The sequence below is a fragment of the Muntiacus reevesi genome, chromosome 3 (genome assembly GCF_963930625.1).
Source record: "Muntiacus reevesi chromosome 3, mMunRee1.1, whole genome shotgun sequence".
Lineage (NCBI taxonomy): Eukaryota > Metazoa > Chordata > Mammalia > Artiodactyla > Cervidae > Muntiacus > Muntiacus reevesi.
The window spans coordinates 66768796-66795034 of NC_089251.1; the positions used below are offsets into that span (position 1 = coordinate 66768796).

At 35.5% G+C, this 26239-nt stretch overlaps 1 protein-coding gene across 2 annotated transcripts in view; it reads left to right on the forward strand.

Moving 5' to 3' along the window:
* Nucleotides 1-26239, forward strand: part of PSME4 (proteasome activator subunit 4) — a 94202-nt gene that overhangs the window by 12165 nt on the left and 55798 nt on the right. For both annotated transcript variants that reach the window (XM_065929293.1, XM_065929294.1), the window contains exons 2-7: nucleotides 9350-9490; nucleotides 10842-10958; nucleotides 21001-21045; nucleotides 22789-22938; nucleotides 24594-24657; nucleotides 25379-25453. In XM_065929293.1, the coding sequence (XP_065785365.1) occupies nucleotides 9350-9490; nucleotides 10842-10958; nucleotides 21001-21045; nucleotides 22789-22938; nucleotides 24594-24657; nucleotides 25379-25453 (592 nt within the window). The remainder of the gene's footprint in view (nucleotides 1-9349; nucleotides 9491-10841; nucleotides 10959-21000; nucleotides 21046-22788; nucleotides 22939-24593; nucleotides 24658-25378; nucleotides 25454-26239) is intronic.

Sequence of the window (26239 nt, forward strand, 5' to 3'; positions counted from 1 at the left end):
GGTTTCATACACATGCACTGAAGATTAAATGACTTGCCCATGGGACTGACATAGAGTGGTTTGAATTCTCAACAAACGTGTAGAACCATCTTGTTCATGCTTGCGTGGCTACTGCATTGAAATACATAACTATTCTGTCTATCCAGAGTTGATTATAATGTTGGGAGTTGCAAAGGAGCTTAACGTGGAGACCTAAGACATCCTCCACTGTAGATAGCACCTTTGTTGCCTTCGTCCCAAGCAGCAGTCACTTGGAGTTAATATCCTTATTTGGTTGTTTCTGATAGTCTGTTCCTTTTCTTGATCCTCAGTTTGACTTTTTTGAAGGGGAAATAGAACAAGTAATGTTCTTTTGGCTGTATCTTCTTTTTTTAAAATTTATTTTTAATTGCTTTACAATGTTGTATTGTTTTCTCTTGTACAACGATATGAATCAGCTGTAAGTATATATTTATCCCCTCCCTCTTGAGCCTCCCTCCCACCTCACCAGCTGTGTCTTCTTGTCACAGAAGGTTGCTTTTCTTGCTGTGTTCCTCTACCTAAAGCTGTCTTTTGTGCCTCTTGCCACCTCTTTCCACAACTGAGCAGATTATGCTGAACTTTAGTTCCCTATTCAGAGTCATGACAGCTCTCATCTTTCAAGATTGGGTTCAGTAATCACTTACATATAATGAAACTTTTGGTTAAAAAGAAAATCACAAAATTCTAATGATAAACTGCACTTATGCCCCTCCTTCAGTATATTGCTTAGTTTTCTGGTAAATGTCTCCTTACATCTGATTTTGAGTTCTTGACCTAAAGGAACAATTTGGGTCATACTGTACATGTCATTTGTTCTAGAAATGCTTTTTGAGTAAATACATAATTGAGTGAAAAGAGGAGAGGTGGGTTTATGAGAAAACCTTTCATTTTATCTGTTCATTTACTGTTTCTAGTAGTGAGAAGCTATATCGACATTTTTAACGTAATGTATTTCAGGACTTAGTCATGGAATGAAGTCAGAGTAATTGTCCATCCTATAGATTTATCTGATAATTTTACCTTTTTAAATTTTTTCTATTTCGTAGCACCTTAGGAACAGAGGGGTTCACTGGTGGCTCAGACGGTAAAGAACCCGCCTTCAATGCAGGAGACCTGGGTTCAATCCCTGGGTTGGGAAGATCCCCTGAAGAAGGGAAAGGCTACCCACTCCAGTATTCTGGCCTGGAGAATTCCATGGACAGAGGAGTCTGGCAGGCTACAGTCCATGGGGTTGCAAAGAGTTGGACATGACTGAGCGACTTGCACTTAGGAACAGAAGAGAAAGACTGGAGCTGATATAGTGTAGAGATAGTATGTATATTTATTTTTTTGGTAGAGGGAAGAAGTTACTGTGTGAAATAAATTAATTTTTTTTGGTAGAGGGAGGAAGTTACTGTGTGAAATAAATTAATATTTTTGGTAGAGGGAGGAAGTTACTGTGTGAAATAAATTAATGTTGGAGTTGGTCAAGGATTTCATTGGTCATCTTAGTTTTTCTGGCTATAAAATACTTGTCATTTAGCCCTAGCTATCAGGTATTAAAACACATTTTTTAAAATTCCTTATGTCTACCATTTTTAAATTTTTTTTTGCATTTGTGGGTGTCTCTTTAAAATTTTTTATTGGAGTATGGTCAGTTTACACTTGTTAGTTTCAGTTGTCCAGCAAAGTGAGCAAGTTGTACATATATTCTCTCTTTTTTAGATTCTTTTCCTATATAGGCCATTATAGAGTATTGAGTAGAATTCCCTGATATGCCTCACTTTTTATTCAAATATTTTACATTTTAGTACAGTTTTTATTATGTTAAAATTAACTCTTGCACTTTTCTTTAGAGATATTTCTGATTAATCATTTGTTGGTATTATGAATGGAGCAGTATTTCTTCAACTACTGTTTCTTTTTATTTGGGAGCCATATAGTAAGTCTGCTGACTTTTAAAAAAATTGTTCTCCAAATTTTCTTATGTAGTCTAAAAGTGGTTTTTTAGGTGATTGGTTCAGAGGTCCCTGGTGGCTCAGATGATAAAGAATCTGCTTGCCATGCAGGAGATGCAGGTTCGATCCCTGGGTTGGGAAGATCCCCTGGAGAAAGGGAATTGGCAACCCACTCCTGTATTCTTGCCTGGAGAATTCCATGGACAGAGGAGCCTGGCAGGCTCTAGTCGGTGGGGTCCCAGAGAGTTGGACACTACTGAGTGACTAACACTTTCAGATGTTTTAGGTATAATTATAGCATTGACGTTGTACTATTCTGCCTTTCCTGAAACAATTATCATTATTTTTGTTTCCTAGTTTACTCTTTAATCTAGATTCAGAATGCTGATTGCTAACAGTAAGAATAGTCATTATTGACTGAATATGATTTTAAAGGAAGTACCTCATGGAGGAGTCTACCTTAAGTCTGATAGTGATTATTTAATTGACCTGTATGCATGCTTTTAAATGATTTGGTTTCTTTTTGTTAAACTTGGTTAATATTTTCTAATTTACATCTTATTGTAATCAGACTCTGGACAATGTAATATCCACATGTTAGAACTGAGTAAGGTTTTGTTTGTAGTGTATTTTACAACCAGTGTTTATAGGTGTTCCACAAAAAGATTGAAAAAAAAAGGCATAGTTTCTGTAACCTTACAATTTTTATTTGTGTCTTTTAAAGTCAGCTTTATTAATTATATAATTCTAATTACGTTTCCACTTCTGCTTTAGTGGAAGTCAGGTTAAAGTGGTAAAGACACACAGTAATTGATTTTGTTGCTGTTCTTTAGCACATAAAGTTTAATTTTCTGTTTCAGGACTGTATAATAGTCAGTATTGTATAATTTTACCAGGAGATGCATAACCTCTGATGTTCTCTTTTTGTGATGTTAGTGGCCATTCTGCATCTGTTATAGATGGCAAAATGGTGATACCTTTTATTCTTTATGAACTTAATGTAAACATCTTTTGCAGTTAATTTTTGTGATTTATGGTCTCATTTTTGGCTGGTGAGAACAATTTGACTCTTGTGCTCTTATTTATTTAAAAAATTGCTTTGATGTTCATCGCAGCACTGTTTATAATAGCCAGGACATGGAAGCAACCCAGATGCCCATCAACAGATGAATGGACAAGGAAGCTGTGGTACATATACACCATGGAATATTACTCAGCCGTTAAAAAGAATTCATTTGAATCAGTTCTAATGAGATGGATGAAACTGGAGCCCATTATACAGAGTGAAGTAAGCCAGAAAGATAAAGAACATTACAGTATACTAACACATATATACGGAATTTAGATAGATGGTGGCGATAACCCTATATGCAAAACAGAAAAAGAGACACAGAAATACAGAACAGACTTTTGAACTCTGGGGGAGAACGTGAGGGTGGGATGTTTTGAAAGAACAGCATGTATACTATCTATGGTGAAACGGACCACCAGCCCAGGTGGGATACATGAGTCAGGTGCTCGGGCCTGGTGCACTGGGAGGACCCTGAGGAGTCGGGTGGGGAGGGAGGTGGGAGGGGGGATCGGGATGGGGAATACGTGTAACTATATGGCTGATTCATGCCAATGTATGACAAAACCCACTGAAATGTTGTAAAGTGATTGGCCTCCAACTAATAAAATAATATTTAAAATAAAAAAAAAAAAAAAAAAAAAAAGACAAAAAAAAAAAAAAATAAAAAAATAAAAAAATAAAAAATTGCTTTGGCCACTGTGCTGCTTGTGAAATCTTACTTCCCCCACCAGGAATTGAACTTGGACCACAGCAGTGAAAGCGCTGAGTCCTAACCACTGGACCTCCAAGGAATCTCTCCTGTGCTCTTTTAACTGTTAGAACTTGAGTAGTCTTTGATAAGCTTCCCTGGTAGCTCAGATGATAAAGCGTCTGCCTGCAATGCGGGAGACCTGGGTTTGATCCCTGGGTCGGGAAGTTCCCCTGGAGAAGGAAATGGCAACCCACTCTAGTACTCTTGCCTGGAAAATTCCATGGATGGAGGAGCCTGGTAGGCTACAGTCCATGGGATTGCAAAGAGTCGGACACAACTGAGCAACCTCACTGAGTCTTTGATAAAAGGTTTTTTAATTATGATAATAGTAGAAATGCAGAAATATTAATTACCTAGTTATAAGCATTGTACAACAGAAGTTGATATGAAATATTTTTACATGCTAATTTTAATTTTAATAGATAATACCTGTTTTCTTAAAAACAGTTTGCATAAACAGGTATACAGAATATGAGTCAGTTTGACCATCAAGAAGTAATATTTTATAGTGTTTGCTTTATTTTTTAATCCTCACACACGAATGTTTCTTTTTGTTTAGTTACATATTGTGAATTTTTGTATCATATTTTATATAATATTACTTTTGACATCCATAAAATTCTTTGAAAACAATTTTAAATGACTGCACTGTAGTCTAAAGGCATAAACCACAATTTAACAAATCATTCCTTTATTAGACTTTTACGTTTTTTTCCAGGAAATATTTATTATTGCAAATGTGCATTGATTTTTGATATTTTGACTTGGATATTCTGAATTTTTATTTAGGGTGTATTGCTGAATGTGATTTTTTTTTTTTAATCATCCACAAATGCTTTTAAGTACTTTCAATGACAGTTATTTAAATTCTGGCTTTTAAAATTTCAAGTTAAAGTTTCATTTTTTGTCTTATAAGTAGGACTACCCAAAGTAAAACACTTAAGATAAGATTAAATTTCTTTGCCAAATGTCTTATATGTTTTATAATAACACAGTCTTAATGTTGCTTTGAAATGATGTTAATTTTATTTTTATTTGTGGATATATTTAGAACCTTAGAAACCCAGTGATTGCCTTGAAGAAAAATAAATGATGAATGACAAAGTCTGTATTGAAAACCAATTATTTTTAGCCTCTAGTTAAGCTCTAATTCTTAGTTCATTTCAGTAGTACTGTATAATTTTATACTTTACTTAAATTTTCTAGAAATATATAGTAAACTTATCTTCAGGATGTATAGTAGAAAAAGCTGTGACAGCATTGTACATTTGATTATATAATGACTGTTCCTGGTATGCCACTGACTTTACTTGAGATTAAAAAGTAAAGCGTTTTACTTAATAACACTATAAGGTTGTGAAGAGGAAGCAGTTGAAAAGTACTTCTGTATTTTACTGTTTTTTCCTCCTCTGGGAGGATGGAAGCTAATGACTTGTCATCTGTATATCCTAGATAGTTTAAGAAAATATCCTATTTGAAAGCTCAGTCATGACTGTCATTAAGGTTTTGAAGTATTTTAATAGAAATTTTTAGTCCTAAAATTTAATGTGCAAAGTACTTGGGAAAAGGGAATGGACTGTCTTTTAGTTCAGTTCAGGAGCTCAGTCGTGTCAGCACGCCAGGTCTCCCTGTTCGTCACCAACTCCCAAAGTCCATCCAAACTCATGTCCATCAAGTCGGTGATGCTATCCAACCATCTCATCCTCTGTCGTCCCCTTCTCCTCCTGCCCTCAATCTTTCCCAGCATCAGGGTCTTTTCAGATGAGTCAGCTCTTCACATCAGGTGGCCAAAGTCTACAGTCTAAAGTAGAATTTTTGAATAAATATAAAGAATAAACAACTAGAGTAGTTTTAAGTGAAGACTCTCAGTCTCCACTCTGAATATTTTTTAAAATTTCCTTTTTCAAGAAAGAAAAAAGAAGCAACTTTATTGCATTTACCACTCCCAGTATTTTTGATGGACTCATTTGATGGGTTTCCCTGGTGGCTCAGATGGTAAAGAATCTGCCTGCTGTGCAGGAGACTTGGGTTCTATCCCTGAATTGGGAAGATTCACTGGAGAAAGAGAATGGCAGCTCACTTCAGTGTTCTTGCCTGGAGAATCCCATGGACTGAGGACCCTGGCAGGCTCCATGGGGTTGCAAAGAGTTGGACACAACTGAGTGATTAACACATACAGTTTTAAGGTAGAGCCCAGGAATGTGTGTTTTAAAACATCTAATGTCTGGTGAACATTTATGAGGTGATGTCAAGGAGTTTTTCCAGAGTGCCTGTAAAAACTGTTTTTGCCCTATTCTCACCAAAACTGGGTATTGTGGGCTTTTTAATTTCAGCCAGTGCAGTGGTATGGAGTGGTACCCTATTGTAGTTTTAATTTGCATTTACTGATGAGTTACGATGTTGAGTGCCTTTTCATATGCTCATTAGTCATCTGGATGTTGGCTTTCCAGAAGTGCGTACCTGAGTCTTTCGCCCATTTTTTTTTTTTAATTTGTTTGTGCTATTTCTTATTGACTTGTAGGAGTTCTGACGCAGTTTGAGTGAGTGCTTTGTCAGATAGAGATATGTGTTCCAAATATCTGATTGGGCTTTCACTTTTCATGGTAATTTATTGTGAATAGAAGTTCCTGATTTTAATGAAGACCAGTTATTAACTTCTTCTTTAGTACTTCTGTGCCTTTCAGAAGTAGCCTTCTTGGGCTGTGTTTTGAGAAATGCTGAGACAGGAATTACTTTCTGGTTGGGAAGAACTATTTGCTATTAACAGGGGAAATAAGTGTCTTAGGGGAAATAATCCCCCTAAGGTTTTTGGTTTTGTCAGCAGTTCTAGCTCCTCTCAGGATTCCCCTGTTGGTCTCTTCATAGTATTGAATTTTGGAGTTTATGAGTTTTATATCCTTCATTTTTACACAATGTATGTACTACAGCAAAAGCGATGGGCTTGTAGATCAGTTATTTCAGTGGTTTAGAGCGGTGTTTCTCCAGTTTTTCCACAGAAATACCTTAGCCACAGGGGAGAGTCAGTGCCTAACCACAGGGGCACTTGGAGCCCTGACAAGGCCTGAGGTAGCCACTGGAATCAAGAGATGTTTCTTTGGACACTTCTGTTTTATCTTTAAAATATATGCTGTTTCTTATGGATGTGGTTTGTTTTTGTTTGAAAGTAGCATTTCGATGATTCTAGCTTTTACTCCTCAATTTAGAGTGAAATTAGAGGAGACTTCAGGAGTTTGTACCATGCTTTTTCAGCAGTTTGAAGTACCTCTGGCAGCCCTGGGCTTAGGGTCTCTGTGTATTGTCTTCATTAGCCCAGTTACTTTCCCTGGCCCAGGTGCTTAAGAAACATTCACTGAAGGGTAAAACAGCGTCTCTGGTCTCATTGCTGCTCACCCTATACTGATTAGTTGCCTAGTACTAAGGTGAAATCGTGGGATTATACCTTGGATGGACAGACAAGAGCTGAATAAATATGCAGCAGCCTGAGAAAATAAAGAGTGCTTTTATTGAGCCAAGAATTTTGAGGATTTTCTAGAAAAAGAAAAACAATTATTCTCATTTTAGAAGTTAAACCTGAGTTTAATTTGATCATAGTTAATGGGAAAGTGCTAAAGATCATATAAGGAATATGGATGCTCTTTTCTATGATTTGTGTATTTGTCTGTAGAATGGTCTTCCTCAAAGGAATTTATGATTTTAAGCACCCAGTAATTTGTTCTAAGTTTTAAGTTTGGTTTCTAAGTAGTTAATCCTTAACTATGCCATGGTCATTTTTGCTTTTTGGGATGCCTTTTCCTTCAGTTTGCTTATAGTTGACCCTTTTGATTACATTGAGTCTCTAAAGTTAAAAAAAAAAAGAAACATAACAATTTTGAGGTTAAAAACTATACTTGTTTGTAGCAATTTAATTTTATTATAGTTATGAGTCTAGAAACAAATAGTACAAGTTAGATAACTTGCTGTATTGTTTCAGGATTCTTAGTAAGCATGCGTCAAAGATTCTTGCGGTTAAAACAGTGAATTTTTATGTCTGTACTCTTTTGTTCTGTTTTATAGTGTTTTGATATGGTGTTTTAAAGTAGTTTCAGTAAGTCCTTAAATAGGTTGTTATCTTGAATGAGCATTGTTTAATAAGGGAAAGGTCCAGAGGGATTCTTTTCAGGTTATTGTGACAAAAAGCCCATTAAGACCACACAACAATAAAACAGCAGTGTTATAACTGCTCATTAGAATTTTTTTTTTTTTTTTGTAACAACTTTTCTTTTTTCCCAAACTTTGAGCTTTTTATTTTGTATTGGGGTGTAGCCTATCAACAATGTTTGGTTGTTTCAGGTGAATAGCAGAGGGACTCAGCCATACATACACATATACCCATTCTCCCCCAAACCCCGCTCCCATCCAGGCTGGCACGTAACATTGAGCACAGTGCCTATACAGCAGGTCCTTTGGTTATCCATTCTGAATATAGCAGTGTGTTCATGACCTTCCCAAAGGCCCTGACTCTCCCTCCCCCTCCCCACAACCATAGGTTCATTTTTTTTAAGTCTGTGAGTCTCTTTCTGTTTTGTAAGTAAGTTCATTTGTATCAATTTTTTAAAAAAATCCCACACATAAGAGATGTCATATGCTATTTCTCTTCTGTTTGATTGACTTCACTCATATGACACTCTCTAGGTCCAGCCATGTTGCTGCAGTAGCATTACTTCATCCCTTTTAATGGCTGAGTAATATTCCATTGTATATATGTGTCACATCTTCTTTATCCATTCCTCTGTTGATGAACATTTAAGTTGCTTCCTTGTCTTAGCTGTTATAGACAGTGCTGCAATGAACATTGGAGTGTGTGTATCCTTTCAGATCATGTTTTTCTCTGGATACATGCCCAGGAATGGGATTGCAGGTCATTAAAGGTTGATGAGAATTCAGTTATCATTAGAGGTTTTTTGTCAATAAAATACTTATTTGGTAATCTCTCAATTAAAATCCAGAGTAAATCTTTTCCTGCACAATGATGAGTGGATACAAAATAACGTCAAAGACGTTTGAAATTAAAGTGTAGCAATACATGTTTTTTTAATTGTAGCAAGCTCCCTCTTAACAATTTTTTAAGTGTACCATGTGGTATTGTTAAGTGTGTGTACATTGTTATGCCACAGATCTCTAGAACTTTTTCATCTTGTATGACTGAAACCCTGTTATCTCCCTGTCTCTGCCTTCCCAGCCCTTGGCAACCATCATGCTGTTTCTGTGAGTTTGATTACTTTAGATATTACATATAAGTGATAATCATCCACTATTTGACTTTTTTTTATTGTCTTATTTCACTTAGCATAATATCCTCAAGGTCCATCTACGTTTTAGCATATGATGGCCTTCTTAAAGGCTGAATAATATTCCTACACACATATATATGTGTGTGTACATACACATACACACACCATATTTTCTTTATCCATCTGTTGATGGACATTTACATTACTTCTGCACCTTGGGCATGTGACTAATGCCTCAATGAACAAAAATGTGTCACCATATCTATTTTTAAAGTCTGTATCAATTTTTCTCTTGCAGATATATTCGACTTTATGGGAGAAAATTTAGCAAAGAAGATCATGTTCTTTTTATCAAGTTATTATATGAGCTGGTATCAATTCCAAAACTGGAAATCAGCATGATGCAGGGATTCGCCCGTCTCTTGATCAACTTGTTAAAGTAAGTCCATATGTTGTAATTTCTGGTAAGATTTTTTTGTTTCTTCAAGATTTTAGGGAATGAGGAGAGCCAAGTGTTCCTTGGTAAGACCAAGTACCAGGTTACCATTTTGGAGAAAGATTGCAGAAGACTTTATCATATGTTTAAACTACTTGTGTTAATTAACCTTTTAATTAAAATTCTTTTTCCTCCATGAAGCCTTCTCTTCTCTAGCACACACTGATTGTTTCATTTATACTAATTATCTTCCCTTATTTAAGTTGTAAGATCCTTGGGAAGACAGGGATCATTTATTCATTTCCTTATCCTGGACACCGAGCATAATTCCAGAAACAGGGAGTACTCCATAGATAGTACGGGAAAGTATGAAACTCATCTACAATAATGGTGGCACAAATTGTAATGCCTCTTTTTTTCTTTAATTAATTAATTTTAATTGGAGGCTAATTACAATATTGTAGTGGTTTTTGCCATACATTGACATGAATCAGCCATGGGTGTCCATGTCCCTGTAGAGTTCAGGTCCCCTATCCTGAACCCTCCTCCCCCCTCCCCCCCCATCCCACCCTTCAGGGTTGTCCCAGTACACCGACTTTGAGTGCCCTGTTTCATGCATCAAACTTGGACTGGTCATCTATTTCACATATGATAATATACATTTCAGTGCTATTATCTCAAATCACCCCACCCTCACTGTCTGCCACAGAGTCCAAAAGTCTGTTCTTTACATCTGTGTCTCTTTTGCTGTCTCACATATAGGGTCATCATTACCATATCATCTTTCTAAATTCCTTATATATGTGTTAATATACTACATTGGTGTTTTTCTTTCTGACTTACTTCACTCTGTATAATAGGCTCCAGTTTCATCCACCTCATTAGAACTGACTCAAATGCATTCTTTTTAATGGCTGAGTAATATTCCATTGTGTATATGTACCACAACTTTCTTATCCACTCATCTGCCAGTGGATATCTAGGTTGCTTCCATGTCCTAGCTATTGTAAACAGTGCTGCGATGAACATTGGGGTACCCATGTCTCTTTCAATTCTGGTTTCCTCAGTGTGTATGCCCAGCAATGGGATTGCTGGGTCATATGGCAGTTCTATTTCCAGGTTTTTAAGGAATCTCCACGCTGTTCTCCATAGTGGCTGTGTAATGCCTCTTTTTACATGGTGCCCTTTGAGGTTTGAGCATCAGCAAAAGTCCTGTGCGTGTTCTTCCTACTGTCATGTTTCCCCAGTGAGTGGCTGAGGATGGGGGAAGGCAAAACCCACTGTAATGACAGCAGCTTTTAACAACTGCCTTCCCTGTATAGTGTGTGTAATTGAACACTCTTTCTTTAATTAGGAAAAAGGAACTTCTTTCAAGAGATGATTTGGAGTTACCTTGGCGACCACTGTATGACATGGTGGAAAGAATATTATATTCCAAGACAGAACACCTGGGATTAAATTGGTTTCCTAAGTAAGTATTTCCATTTAAAGTACTTTTGGGAGAGCACTTTTGGAGCTTGATCTTAGTTGAGAAATGTTGGATTACTTGAGATAAGCAAGCAAACATACATTTTAATGTGCTCATTTCTATGTAACCTGACTCCTAAAACAATTTATTGCCCTCTTGAAATTAAAAGATGCTCCTTGGAAGAAAAGCTATGACAAACCTAGACAGCATATTAAAAAGCAGAGAATTACTTTGCCAGCAAAGGTCCATCTAGTCAAAGCAGTGGTTTTTCCAGTAGTCCTGTGTGGGTGTAAGAGTTGGACTATAAAGAAAGCTGAGTGCCGAAGAATTGATGCTTTTGAACCGTGGTGTTGGAGAAGGCTCTTCAGAGTCCATTGGCCTGCAAGGAGATCCAACCAGTCCATCCTAAAGGAAATCAGTCCTGAATATTCATTGATGCTGAAGCTGAAACTCCAATACTTTGGCCTTGTCACATGAAGAACTGATTCATTGAAGAAGACCCTAATGCTGGGAAAGATTGAAGGCAGGAGAAGAAGGGGACGACAGGATGAAATGGTTGGGTGGCATCACTGACTCAATGGACTTGAGTTGGAATAAGCTCCGGAAGTTGGTGATAGACAGAGAGGCCTGGCGTGCTGTAATCCATGGGATTGCAAAGAGTTGGACATGGCTGAGCAACTGAACTGAATTTATATCTGAAACTGCAGTTAAGAATTTCCCACCACTGTATCTCTTAATAACTAATATCAACATACTGGCCAAAGAAAACGAGACATTTTTGTTTGAAATATAGTATTTTGTCACTAAAAGTAATGCACATTTGGCATTCTTTGTAGTATATCCACGTGTGTTTTAATTCTTCAGCTAAAATGAATGCTTCAAAAAGAGGAGCTTGGCCTATTTCAGGGGGACCCACATCCCAGAGCGCACACACTTACAGTTAAAGAAGCATCAGTTTCAGTGAATGACTATTCTTAGAGCATGTTCAAATGCGCTCCTTGGTTTATATAATTTTCTAGTAATGTTTAGACATTCCAAGATTATAAATCTCTGGGTGTTTATGACTTCTTGTACATACATCCTGACTCTTCCAGATCTCTCATTTTGGTACGTTTTATATTTTATTCGGAACCTTTACAGAGTACAGTGTGATCATCTGTCCTTTTTTGAATAATAGTGATTGCAGACTTGACTGCACAGTGTCATTTTTCCCTGTTACCAATTTGTCCAGTTGTGATCTACTCCTTAAATTTCTTTATCTTTGCATGTTTGACTTGAACTTGTAATTGAGGTTTATTTTTAGGAAATCTTATCTTCAACTTTTAATAGCAGTTTCCTTTTATTATCTAGAGTAGTTTGTTATATATATATGTACTCATTTCCTGAAGAACATCATTTTATATGCCTGTATTATTTTTCCTTTCTCTCTTTTATAAATTAAATCTTTAAACATTTACTTCTGTCTTTTTTCTCTCAGTCCTAGACATGTTTATATGCCTACCCAGGTCAGTTCATTTAATAATCAGGCTTCATTTAAGTCAGCAGTCTTAAGTGAATTTATTTCGAAAATGACGGCAAATGGCAGACTTTAAAAAGATATTCAGGTCATAGGTAAATAGTGAAATGATTTAATGAAAAGAGTAAATAAATAAATATAGGTAATTGTGAACTTAGGCCCTAACTCTTTCTGAACAGTGGTCACAAATATAATGGTCAGAAGACATTTATTTCCCGAAGAGTCCATATATTAAAACAAAGAAACCCATTTCAGTGATAAAAATGGCAAAACCTGTCATAAAACTAAATGGTAAAATGTCCAAATGTGTTTTTACTAATATTTATTATGAAAACCCAAAATTTAACATGAAGGATTACTTTTGAGTTTTATTTCTGCTGGAGGGAGCATGGCACAGACTGGCTTGACTAGACTGTAAAATATGAGCTCATTGAACTTTTGATTAGAATCACCATTTCATAGATTTTAGGAACCTTTAAACTGTGTTCAAATCAGTTATCTTTCTGAAATTTTCCTGACTGATTTTTTGAAAGTTTACCAAACTCTGAAAGTTTTTGGTAAATAATGTGGGAGAGAAAGCAATTCCTTCAATAATTTCTCCTTTTTCAGTAGTTCTTTTACTTGCTTCTTTATAACCAAGTGTCATACTTCCTGTCCTGAAAGGTATTACTTTGTATTATATGGTTATTCATGAATACCTGTGGCTTTCCTTTTCATCAGTGTCTCGGTTTTCCTGGAAATTCTGTTAAAGCTTATAACTGTTAGTGTTAGTTATTGTTTGTAGTTCTTCCCATTCATCTTGATACTAATTACCAAGTTATTTCCTTAACTTCACATTATCCCTGCTGTTATGGAAACCATCCTTAAAAGTTTCACCTTAACTGTTCTTCGTGTTTTTTGTGTTTTTTTTTGTTGTTGTTGTTCTTGGTGTTTTGAAGAGACATCAAGTCTTTACTGAAATATTTACTTGGTTTAAAGCCATGACTCTTAACTCAGATAGACTCAGCAACTCCTGTTGTAGTCTGTAGATAACTATTCCAAAGTGAAATTCATAAATAATATGACCTTTCTACACTCAAAAATATAAATAATGTTTTAACCAAAAAGAAATAATGGGAAAAGAAATAAAGGAAAAGATATCTCAGTTACATGGGAAAAAAGTGGAAGCAATGACAGACTTTATTTTTTTGGACTCCAAAATCACTGCGGATGGTGACTGCAGCCGTAAAATTAAAAGACACTTGCTCCTTGGAAAGAAAGCTATGACAAACCTAGACAGCATATTAAGAAGCAGAGACATTACTTTGCTGAAAAGGGCCCATCTAGTCAAAGGTATGATTTTTCCAGTAGTTATGTACAGATGTGAGAGTTGAAACATAAAGAAGGCTGAGTGTCAAAAATTGATGCTTTTGAATTGTGGTGCTGGAGAAGAGTCTTGAGAATTCCTTGGACAGCAAAGATCAAACCAGTTAATCCTAAGGGAAATCAGTCCTGAATATTCTTTGGAAGGTCTCATGCTGAAGCTGAAGCTCCAGTACTTTGGCTGCCTGATGTAAAGAGCCGACTCATTGGAAAAGACCCTGATGGTGGGAAAGATTGAAGGCAAAAGAAGAGGGTGGCAGAGGATGAGATGGTTGAATAACATTACCGACTCAATGGACATGCATTTGAGCAAACTCTGGGAGATAATGGAGGACAGAGGAGCCAATGTGCTACAGTCCATGGGTTGCAAAGAATCAGACACAACTTAGTAACTGAACAACAACAAAGTTTATTTGAAGCAATCTGTGTTTCAAACATGCATGCTCTGTTTCACTGTAAAACAGTATGGTATTCAGATTTTACATCTTTATAATGAGTGAGTTTGAATTTATAAGTAAAAAAGGTCAAAACACATTCTGTATCAGAAGTACAAGAAAACCTAAGAGCAGTATTTTTAGTGAACATTAAAATATAACAGGTCACACATCTGATGAGAGAGAGAGAAATAACTTCAGACTACTGACTGGGAAAAAAGGAAGTAAGATACTCTTGCAGGTGAGCTGACCTTATTTATAACATAGTGAAAAAATGAGAGTGTTAGTTGCTCAGTCATGTCCGACCCTTTGTGACCCCATAGACTAGCCTACCAGGCTCCTCTGTCCACGGAATTCTTCAGGCAGGAATACCAGAGTGGGTAGTCATTGCCTTCTCCAGAGGATCTTCTCAATTCTGGGATCAAACTCCAATCTCTCACATTGCAGGCACATTCTTCACGGTTTGAACCCCCAGAGAAGCCCCTATTTATAACATAGTGTCACAGTAATTCTTTATGTAATTATGTGGGATAGTTACTAGTATTTCCAAACATTATTTTTGAACATTATTACCTGTGAAAGAAATAGAGGCAAAGGATGAATTAGGAAAGGACACATTAGTATATGAAGCCATATAAAATTTGTGCAGTTAACTTTTGCCAGCATAAATAATGTCAGTGTGTAATTTTTACAACATGAATAGCTTTTTGTGCCCTACCCAAAAAGGATGACAGTCCAAAAAAACATGAAATAGTTCAACAACAAAATTATTAATGAAGTTCTGTGACATCCTCATTTTTTGTGTATCACTAATTGCCAATGATATTTGGTTCTAAGACTTAAAATAATCATCATTATTAGTTACATATTTATATGCAAATCTGTATATGCTCAAGAATTTAGTTTTGGCAAATCAGATGTGGCAGCAGAATTGCCATTATGCTGTAATTTTTTTCTTTAGAAATCATGAATAACCCTAGATAAAATTTTCAGCAAAACAAAGTACAGCCTTCCTTCAATTTATATGTTAGTTGTATTCCTAGAGGTTCGATGTCTATTAAAACTGTGAAAAATAGTTAATGTTATAACAGTTATCTTTTATGTTCAAAAAGTTTTAATCTGTATGACCATGTATTGAGATACTAGAAAGTCTTGCAATAATAATTTTTTGTTGAGCTTGGCTGGTCCGTGAATTGCCAGATATCTGGTATACCTGGCTTTTAATCACTAAAGTTTCAATGAGTCCTCCCTACTAATTGTGATAATCAAATGTCCCTTACTCTTCCAGAATGCTCCCTGCATGTGGTTAAAGTCTTACGGAAATGTTTTCTCTTTTCTTGCTTCCATGCAAGTTAAAGTTTCCTGCCTCATTAATCAGCCCTTCCTGTTTTCTTATCACTAGTCCAACACTCTTTTTTTTCTTTTTTTAATTCTGTAAGATGTAGGTCTTTTAGTTTCCAAACCAGTATTCTTCCTGTTCTGTGCATCTCAGACTGTCCACTTAATACCTCCTACCCTTTCCCCAAAGAGGTTTCCTGAGAGGTATGGTATGAGAAATTTCTTGGAATTTTTACATTTTATCTTAAACATTCATATCTTTATTAAGCTTATTAAGTCATGTTTCTATAAGTAAAAATTTCTTCCCTAGTATCTCTTGACTAAAGTTGATGCTCCAAGAAGATCAGCTATATTGGCCTAGTGGCTTGAAGTCCTTACATATCGGGCTGTATGCGTCCACTGAAGGAGCCCACGCTGCGACGTGCAGCTCTGTCGATGCGGCCTCTGTTTAAAACTCGTGATTACTGTTCCAGTTTTAAGGAATCAGAAAGAATACTGGGAACTACTTTTGAGGGGACACTTTCTTGGTGAGAGGCTGCACTGTAGGACAAAATTTGAAACTTAGTGTGCCTTCTGTTAAAAAAAACAAGGTAGAAAAATTATACTTTAAATAGTTTTTGAGGACTATAATTAATTCTTTATTCATTGTCTCTCATTCTTGTAATTTTTTACTGTTACTATCATATTTTACTTCTCTGCAAAGGAGAACCTGTTACCATATTTCCATTCAGGTCACACTGTATATAGTTATAACAATTAACTTTGAAAGATTTTTGAATTCTTTGGCTCTTGGACTTTCTTCATCACATTTGCCTTGATTTTTAATACCAGAGGAATCTAATGGTCTTGGTTCTTATGCAGAGATATTAGAGATACTATTTGGAGAGCCAGACAACAGTACTTTTTGTTCCTCACAGCTAGTCTCTGTCCACTGAATTTCTAAGATAGGGGTCACTGAAAACATTTAAAAATGTACTTTCCACTTAAGATTCTATTTATCAATAGTACAGTAGAATAGCAAGTGTTCATAACCAAGGGATAGAAGTGTGACTTTTTATAAACATTTTATTTAGAAAATTTCCTAAAGAACCCTTTAATATGGCATGCATTTGGAATTAGTATTTTGTTTTGAGTACTTTCGTCTTAGATGTATTCTGACACATTTTGAAACAGTTCTGTCAGCTGACTGCATGTGTTCATAACTATTTTTAGAATACTATTTTAGTAACAAAAGTGAAAGGTTACTTCATTTGTTAACTATTTGTCTTTCAAGTCTTAAACTCCTGTGCCTTATGTATTTGTCTTTACTGAAACCACTGCTTAGAATGCCATGCATTTCAACATGATTTTAGAAGCTGGTTCCATTGTTTGGAGCAAGGATTATAAACTTGCTTCAAGTTTCCCTTGGTCTTCTTTGTCCCATCCTCCTCCTTGTCCTTTGCTTCTTTTTTCTGTTTGTCCTCCTTTCTTTTTGCCTCAGGGGCAAAATACCCTTTTTACTCTCATCTGTTTTACTTTCTACTGGAGAAACAATTTGTATGGGTTTTGTTTATTATTATTCAGTAGAAAAATTAAAATTGGGAAAGATCTAGGTAGCTGTGAACTTAATACTAGCAACTTAAGAGCTGCTTATTGTTTACTTCATAAAAGAAGCATTTGAGCCTCCAACTAATAAAATAATATTTAAAAAAAAAAAAAAAAAAAAGAAGCATTTGAATCTTTGGGTCATGGTTTTATGTCATGAAACAGTGTTCCATGCACTTAATTGGAGTAGCGTATTACAAGTTACAAATGTAGGCAACACAGTAAGGAAAGAAGAGGGGGACAGATGATGAGATGGTTGGATGACTTCACCGATTCCGTGGACATAAACTTAGGCAAACTCTGAGAGACTGTGATGAACAGGGAGGCCTGGCGTGCTGCAGTCATGGGGTCATAGTCGGATACAACTTGGCAACTGAACAACAACAAAGTTTTGTGTGAAGTGACTGTGATAAATGACTGCTTGCTGATAAGCAGTGTTAGATTTTAAAAGATCAGCTTTGAGATGGATAGTGTTTGACTAACTGATGGTAGATTTGTTTGATTTAGGAAAAACAGGAAACATTGGATGTATTAAGTTACAGGGAGGTTGAAGGAGAGGTATGTAGAATATACCAGGGTTACAGTTTCCTAGTTCATTTATAGAAAAGCCGGTCTGATTACTCTGAAGCTAATTTTTAGCTTAAGAATTGTGAAGTGAAGCTGAATGTTCCTCTGGCCATGGGCAGTCCATACTGCTCTCATCTTAACTGTATCATTTGCTGTACATTTCTTTGATTTAGACATGAACATTGTCCTGCAAAAGAGGTAGGAAGCATAAACCTCCAGGTTTAGAATATAAGTCCACTATCTCAGTAACTGGAGGCCAAGGTGTTTGGCTTTCCTCAGGCTTCTCTGCTACATATTTGGCATTTACTTTATTAACATAAGGAGTCATAAGGAACTTGCTTCCCAAAGAGGAAAATTCACACAGAATCATTTGTTGAAACTGGGGCTAGAACTCAAGAATTGGGACAGGAACTTACTTTCTGCCCTGATAAATAGGGTGGCAGTTGGGGGAGGACTTTCCTATTTTGATGCCATTTCCTAAATATAAATTAATAGCTACTCAGAGGCAGTAAAACAAGTGTAAAAGCAAGATTAGTATAAAATTTTAGTTCTTAAGGAGATTGAAAATATAATTTATTTTGGCTAAATATGAAATAATTATAGTTAACATTTATTGTGTTTAATTCTGGGCCAGGTAACTGCTTTCTTTACATTATCTTGTTTAATTTTGTAACAGCCTAATGAGAGGTAGGTATTACTGCTCTTATATAGATATGAGGCTATATAATATTTCTCTCCTAGTAAATAGTTGGACAAGTGTTCACATTCAAATCTGTCTGACTCTGAGCCCAAGCTGTGAACCATTCATTACATGATATACTGTGGCTTTCTTTCCAACCTAACATGCCTTTACTAAGAGGGAAGAGGGTTTGAGAAAACCTACCCAAAGCTCAGTTCCTCTGTTAGATCCCTTTTGATATATTAAAAAAAAAGAAAAAGTGTTTTGAATTGTTGTCACTTTAACATTAGAAATTTCCAACAGTTGGGAAAACTTGAGTGATTATTCACTCCCTCTAAAAATTAGTGAAATATAATCTAGTAGCATCTAGCCTTAACCTTTTATTTTATTTTTAAACAGAAACATTGTTCCCTTCATCTTGAGAGATTACAAGAATCACAAAAGGTCACTATACAGATATCACAGGTTAGAGAGATTGTACCCTTTTCTGGATAAAGAGCATAAATCCAATGGCACAGGCTTATATATAAGAAGGGGTTGAAATTGACTTCATTTAGATGAACTGAATCACATTCCCACACACCCCATTCCTCTAATGAGTGAAGTGACAACTATCAAGTCGTATAATTAACCACCTGTTCTTCTAAAGCGTGAAAGGAACTGGAGAAAGCATAGCTATGCAGCCTTTTGTGACTGACTTGCTAGAATCATTTTTGATATTATATGAAAGTTTGCTGGTAGAATAGAAAAGTTACCAGTAAGCATAGCAGGTTTTCTGTGTTGTACTCTCAAATAGAAATACTGCCACAGAAATAGTTAAAACTAAATGTAAAGTTAACGTGAAAACAGACATTAGAAAGTGGTAGAATTATAGATCTGCTTATTTCCTTGTATCATGAGTTTACAATTTTAGAATTTTTTTTTTTAAGAATTAACCTTTTTTAAAAATCTGTATTTAAATTGATCTCTTATTTTGTTTGGAACCTTGTGGACCTTCACATCTTATCTATGAGTTCTAAAATTTGTTTCTCAGTGGGGGTCTTCAGTCCAGACTAAAAGAAGATCCAAAGATCCATGCTTTTTTTTGTTGCCCTGATAGAAAAGATTTATAGAGCTTTGTAAATGAATAAATATATAAATTTATTAGTAATATATGTATATATGTAAAGAAACACAACCTTGTTATAAGCCCTTCAGAAATGCCCAGGAGTAAAAATCATAGTTGTGGTCTTCAGGGAGTTGTAAATGTAGTTGGAGAGAAGTTTACCCCACCCCCTGCCACCTTTTTAAAAAAAAAAAAACAACTAGGCAAGCTTAGATGTTCCCTCAGTTAAACTCTGTTTCTGAATTGGTGAGCGTTTTTTGTGAGAGAAGTTAATATCTCTCTTTGATAATCAGAAAATGCTCCATGATGGCTCTCTAGCCATGTGATCATCTTCTTTATTTTAGAATTACCTCATGAGCTGTAGCCCATGAGTTAGTAGCCCAGAGTTAGTTTTGTTCTAAATACTTCTGAAATTAAAGAGAATTCTTACTGCTTCAAGTAATGAAGTTAATAGTTTTCTTTCTTGGTTATATACTACATTGATTACTTGTGCTGAGTTTGGTTTGTGTTATTCCTTAGAATTTCCTTAAGAATTTAAGATTAGTTCTTACGCTTTCAGAGACATTGGATAGACTTCTGGACTTAAGAATTCCAAGAAGCTTAATGAAAAAGTGTCAGGTGGAAGCACTGCCTAAAAGTTACCTCTTTCTCCCGTAATTTTTTCTCTTGAGATGTAGAGACTAGTTTTATTTTTACTTGTATATATCATACTATAAGTAGGCACACATTTATTTTAAAATTCCAATTTGAAATCACTCTTTGTTTTGTTGATTTGTATTTGACCTCTTTTGACTGTGGCCTGGTTAATATTTTAAGTATTCCATTCTAGTTATGTGTGTTTAAACCAGTACACACTAGGCTTTTCATTAAAGAAGAAGTGTTTATTATAAGTTCATATACCAGTGTTTATTTTGCTTTACTAAAGTCACTTGAACCACCTACAAGTTGGAAAATAAATTACAGCTTTTAATATTCATCAGCTAACTTTTTAAGTAGCTGGTCAAAAAGGTGGCTGTTGTTATTTTGATAATTGTTCCTGGCAATAAAGTGCCTTGGAGGGTTGTAAAACTCTCACCAGTAGGATACAGAAAACTAGTCTCCAGCAGTTACTGATAGAGGCACTCTAGACTTTGCTGTTTGTTTGAAGCCTCTGAACATACTTCTTGATGTGTTGAGAAGTATGGTCATTGCTGCCCACTTTGTAAAGATTGAAGATGATTTGCCCCTTTTCCAGTTTTCTTTTCTTTTGTTCCTTGTATAGAATGAACAAAATGAAGACAAAGGAAAGAGTAGATTACAGCATTTAGGTAATCATTAGACTTTTATGTATATGAAAGAGAAGGATTAGTTATTATGTGTACACAGATAATATCTGTGTATCTTAGAGATATTTATTAATTGAATTATATCTGTTCTTAAAATATACCAACCTAATTTACCAAATGGCTTTTTCCCCCCAGTTCTGTAGAAAATGTTCTCAAAACACTTGTGAAGAGCTGCCGACCGTAAGTAGCTTCTCAATTTATAAATCCTCTTATTGATTCTGTGGACTTTTCCCCATCTTTAGTATGCCTTGAAAAGGAAATTAAAGATATAAATAGTGTCTGACGTTGTGATATTAGTCACTGAGTGCAATATTATTTCCAACTCTTGAACTGAACTTTTCAGATTTCATTTATAAATTTAGAAATGTTTAAGTGGCGTGGGTGTCAGTCACCCATTAGAAAGTAAGAATGCAATAATGTGTGTATAACTGGCTTCATTTGAAAGTTATCCCTAGAGTATTGTTACTCAAGTCAAAATTATTTTCCAAAATGAGCCTTGTAGGTATTATATAAAAATGAATAATAAGAAGATGGCCCATACGTTCCCCCCCCCCATTTCAATAGAATGTTTAACTTTGAATATCTCATATTCTGATTTTTAAAGATAAATGTGGATAGAATTTAGTTTAGTTAAAGTCTAGATGTATGGTCTTGAACTATTTTTTCATTCTTATTTATCAGGCTGTTCTAAGACGTACTTCTGCTATGAATGCAGTGAATTCTTTTGAATGAAAATTTGTATATTTATCATGTGCTTATTATAAGAGTTGAAATTAGTTTATAGATCAGATATTGTTGCTGACCTACTATACTACTCTGTCTTGGACAAATGTATTTTTAAGATCTAGAATGTCTCCTTTTTAAGAAGCTTAAGAACTAACCTAAGTTATTCGATAAGCTACTAGTGAGCATTGTCATTTTGTGAACTTTGATCATCACTGAGGTATTTACTGGGTTTTAGGTTCTTAGATAATTTGTAGTATGCCAAGTTTTATTCTGAGTTATTTGGCTGACAGTTGACTATGAAAAACTAGGACGAGGATTCAGTGTGTAAGACCTTTGAAGATAGGCAATGAAGTGTGATTCTAGTAACACAGAGATATAAAGTTATAATAAGATTAAGGTATAGACCAAACCTCCAAGTGTATTTGAAAGGGTTTCCTTTTTTTCACCCATATTCACATCAGAAATTTTAATACACTTGTCGTTATTTTAAACCCCAGTTGCCTCCCCATTTGGGTGTCCATTCCATACCCAAATGAATAATGGGTCCTCATTATCCGCTTGTCTTCATTTTGTGTTTGTCTATACACTTCCACTTTTATTTTTCTGAATCTTCTGTGCCCCAGGGATGCTCCTGCCCATATCTGAGAGTTTTAGAATGCTAAAGCCTGTAGGATCAGATCATCTAGCTCAGTTGTTTCTTGTATACAGCAGAACTCAGAGTCTAGTGAGGGTAAGTGGTTTGTTTTAAGGTGCCAAGAAGTTCCTGGACTGATTCTCTTTCTCACTTTGTTGATTATCTGTTTCTTATATAGACTGGGTTCCCTGTGACAGGATTTTTTTTTTCTTCTTTTTTTCTATTGCTATTATACAGCACACAGGAAGAAAAAAATAACAGCAGTCATGTTTTAAGTTTGTAGGTGATTTGAATGACTTTGTATTTTATCTGAGATTTATCAGCTTTATAGCATTTTTCCAGGTCCAAAGACAAGAAGAAAATTTACCTTATCTAACCTAAATGTGACAGGCTGTTTATTTTAGAATTGGAACAATGTGTGTTTCTTGCCAGCTAACTTGACATTGGTAGTGTGTGATATTATCTTATGAGTACATTCCCCTTCTCCCCCTTTTTGTCAGTCATATAATGATGTAGAGCTTTTAGTCAATGATCAGATACATGAAAACTTTCTTTTTTATTAGGTATTTTCCAGCAGATGCCACAGCTGAGATGCTAGAAGAATGGAGGCCTTTAATGTGTCCTTTTGATGTAACAATGCAAAAGGCCATCACTTATTTTGAAATATTTCTTCCTACCTCCCTTCCTCCAGAACTTCATCATAAAGGTTTTAAGTAAGTATATATATGTATGTGTGTTTGTGTGTGTATTGATAGATTCTAGAATATAGTAGGGAATGCATATATGTATATGTGCACACATACACATATACATATATGTATGTATGTATGTATGTAGGCAGATGAGTACAGTAATAAGTAAAAAAGAAATTACCAACTCAAGCATTATGTTTCTTAAACTTGAAGTGCGCGTGAAAGCTAAAATAGTTAAATATCATTTTGCAGATAAAGAGAAAATAAGTCACTTATATATCAAGCCACATAAGATGTGGGCTTTAAAAAGATATTGAGAGAGAAAGAATGATAACTGCAAAAAGGAACTGAAAGTTTAAATAAATAGGCAGTGATGGAAATGTTGCATTGCATAGAGTTTAGGGAAGGGAAAAATGTTTTTCTAAACCTCGATTTTAACCCTCATCATGTAGTATAGTTTTTCTTGAGTCTCTCTCTCTCTCTCTCTCATAACTGCAGGTATATAATAAACCCTAGAATGAAAAATACCTAGATTGTACTTTTATGAAAAAAGTAACAGGTGTGAAAAAAAACTAGAATGATAATAGTACATATCACTGTATTATGGGTGGGAGGATTATTATGCTTGGCCCTCCCACCACCTCTCCCAGCATGTTTTCAATAGTGAGATGTCACATCTTTTATATCTGTCAAATTTCTGTCAGAAATTTTGTATCTGGCTATATATTTATGAAATTTTGGTTTTAATTACAAACTTCTAAAAAACTTAATTTCTTTGACATTTGTGAAAATTGGTTAATATTCAAGTGTGTTTTTGCCCCTGTATTCTCTTCACTTTCTTATTTTGAGATATTTTTTCCCACTTTAATTGCTCCTAACACTTGTGGCTCATTTCTTTTATGAAACTATTACTGTAGGGCTCGTTAATGGTGTAATTACTAGTTGGCCTATTAAAGTGAAGAGAGTAAGGGAGAGTTGTAGGAACAGGTAGTAAAAGGAAAGCATTCAAGGAGAAGGACATGGAAAGGATGGAGAAGCTTCTAGATAGGGATAGACAGTTATTTAGCAATGAAGTAGAAATTTGATGAGGTTATTCCTTTTAGCTTAAATAAATTGGAAAGGGAATATTCAGATAAAAGTAATCTTTTGGAATTTAGATAGATGGTGGCGATAACCCTATATGCAAAACAGAAAAAGAGACACAGAAATACAGAACAGACTTTTGAACTCTGGGGGAGAACGTGAGGGTGGGATGTTTTGAAAGAACAGCATGTATATTATCTATGGTGAAACGGACCACCAGCCCAGGTGGAATACATGAGTCAGGTGCTCGGGCCTGGTGCACTGGGAGGACCCTGAGGAGTCGGGTGGGGAGGGAGGTGGGAGGGGGGATCGGGATGGGGAATACATGTAACTATATGGCTGATTCATGTCAATGTATGACAAAACCCACTGAAATGTTGTAAAGTGATTGGCCTCCAACTAATAAAATAATATTAAAAAAAAAAAAAAAAAAAGTAATCTTTTGTTCCATTAAGTTTGTAACTTTCAGTGTTATTTTTTCTAGGTCGTGTAGTTATCAGTAAGAATAGTAGATTAAAAAAAATACAAAGGATATCTGGCTTTAAACCACTTTCTGTAAATCACTTGCTATTCATAACATTTTTCTTCTTCAGACTTTGGTTTGATGAATTAATTGGCCTTTGGGTTTCAGTGCAAAATCTCCCACAGTGGGAGGGGGTGAGTATCTCATTTTTTTCCTATATGCATTTTAGTTTGGAAGTAACTATCAGATAATTTGATAAGTAACTTCAGTTCCTTCAGTTCAGTTTAGTCGCTCCATCGTGTCTGACTCTGCGCCCCCATGGACTCTGCAGCATGCTAGTCCTCTCTGTCCATCACCAACTCCTGGAGCTTGCTCAAGCTCGTGTCCATCGAGTTGGTGATGCCGTCCAACCATCTCATCCTTTGTAGTCCCCTTCTCATTTCCTTAAAATTGGCTGTTAGCGATGTTGTAATCAGTTTTTTAAAATTGTATTTGCTGTATTCTAAGAGAACTAGACATTTCTTTATTTTGGTTTTATCACTCTCTGGAAGTGTATGCATGTACTGTGAAATACATGAAGAGGAAGGCCCTGTTGTACCCCCTGTTTGTATGGTGCTGGACCCCTGGTGGGTGTTTTCTGCATGTATTTGATTAAAAATTTATTTATCTGTTTGCACTGTGGATGATGCTTTGTCATCTTTTTAAAAAATAAGCATTTCAGCTGCATTTGATTTTATATGGGTGACGAGAATCAGGACCTAAATTTGGAGGTTTGAAAAGACTGAGATATAAATATTAAATTCAGTTGTGCCAATAATGATTGTTCTGAAAAGAACAAATGGATAAAGGGTGTGACTGTGACCCCTAAAAACAAATGTATTTACTTAACAGTCTTTCTTTTTTGTTTACTTTCAGCAACTAGTAAATCTCTTTGCTCGATTGGCTACAGATAATATAGGATACATAGATTGGGATCCATATGTACCAAAGGTAATTAAGAACATTTGAACAAACACAGTAGCACTGACATCATCTTTATATCTTTCAGAAGTGTGTGTGGTTGCTGATTTCTAGCACCACAGAAAGTTTTTTTTGACTGTTAGTAAAAACATAAGTAATTTATAAGGATGGGTCATTTATTTTCAGAAAGTAATTGAATCATATCAAACTATCATAAATGTTTGATTTTTTTTGTCTTACCAATGCAGGGCATGAACTCTTTAAGTTTCCGAGTGAGGAATTTATAAAGTACTAAGAATATTATTCAAGGTGTCATACACTGATCCCTTCCAGTGAATTTTTTGTACTGTATTGTTAGTTCTTCTAGAGTATTCCCCACTTTTAAAATCACATTGTATACTTTCCTAGAGTAAATGAAGTTGGAAAGTGTCTCTAGGTGTGTTGCATCTTGGGTTTTGTTTACCATGCAGGAGAATCACCCGTGGAGCTTCAGGAGGCCTGTGGTCGGGCTGTGATTGGCTCTGATGCACACGCTGACTAGGGCAGGGCTGGGGAGCACAGAAGGCACCTGCTCTGATTGCCTTTGTTTGTGCTGCCTTCCTCTGTTGCCAGCCAGTAGAAACTAAGATGGCGAAGTAAATTTCTCCCACCTCTAGCCCCCATATTTGACATTTAATTATGTTTTAAATATAAATCTAATTGTAGTAATATATTACATGACTGATTAAAATGCAGATTCTTAGGGGGAAATCAAGTCTTAAAATTTTAAGAGGTAGAGAAATCAGCTAGAAAATATTTGTTTTGTGCATCCTTGGC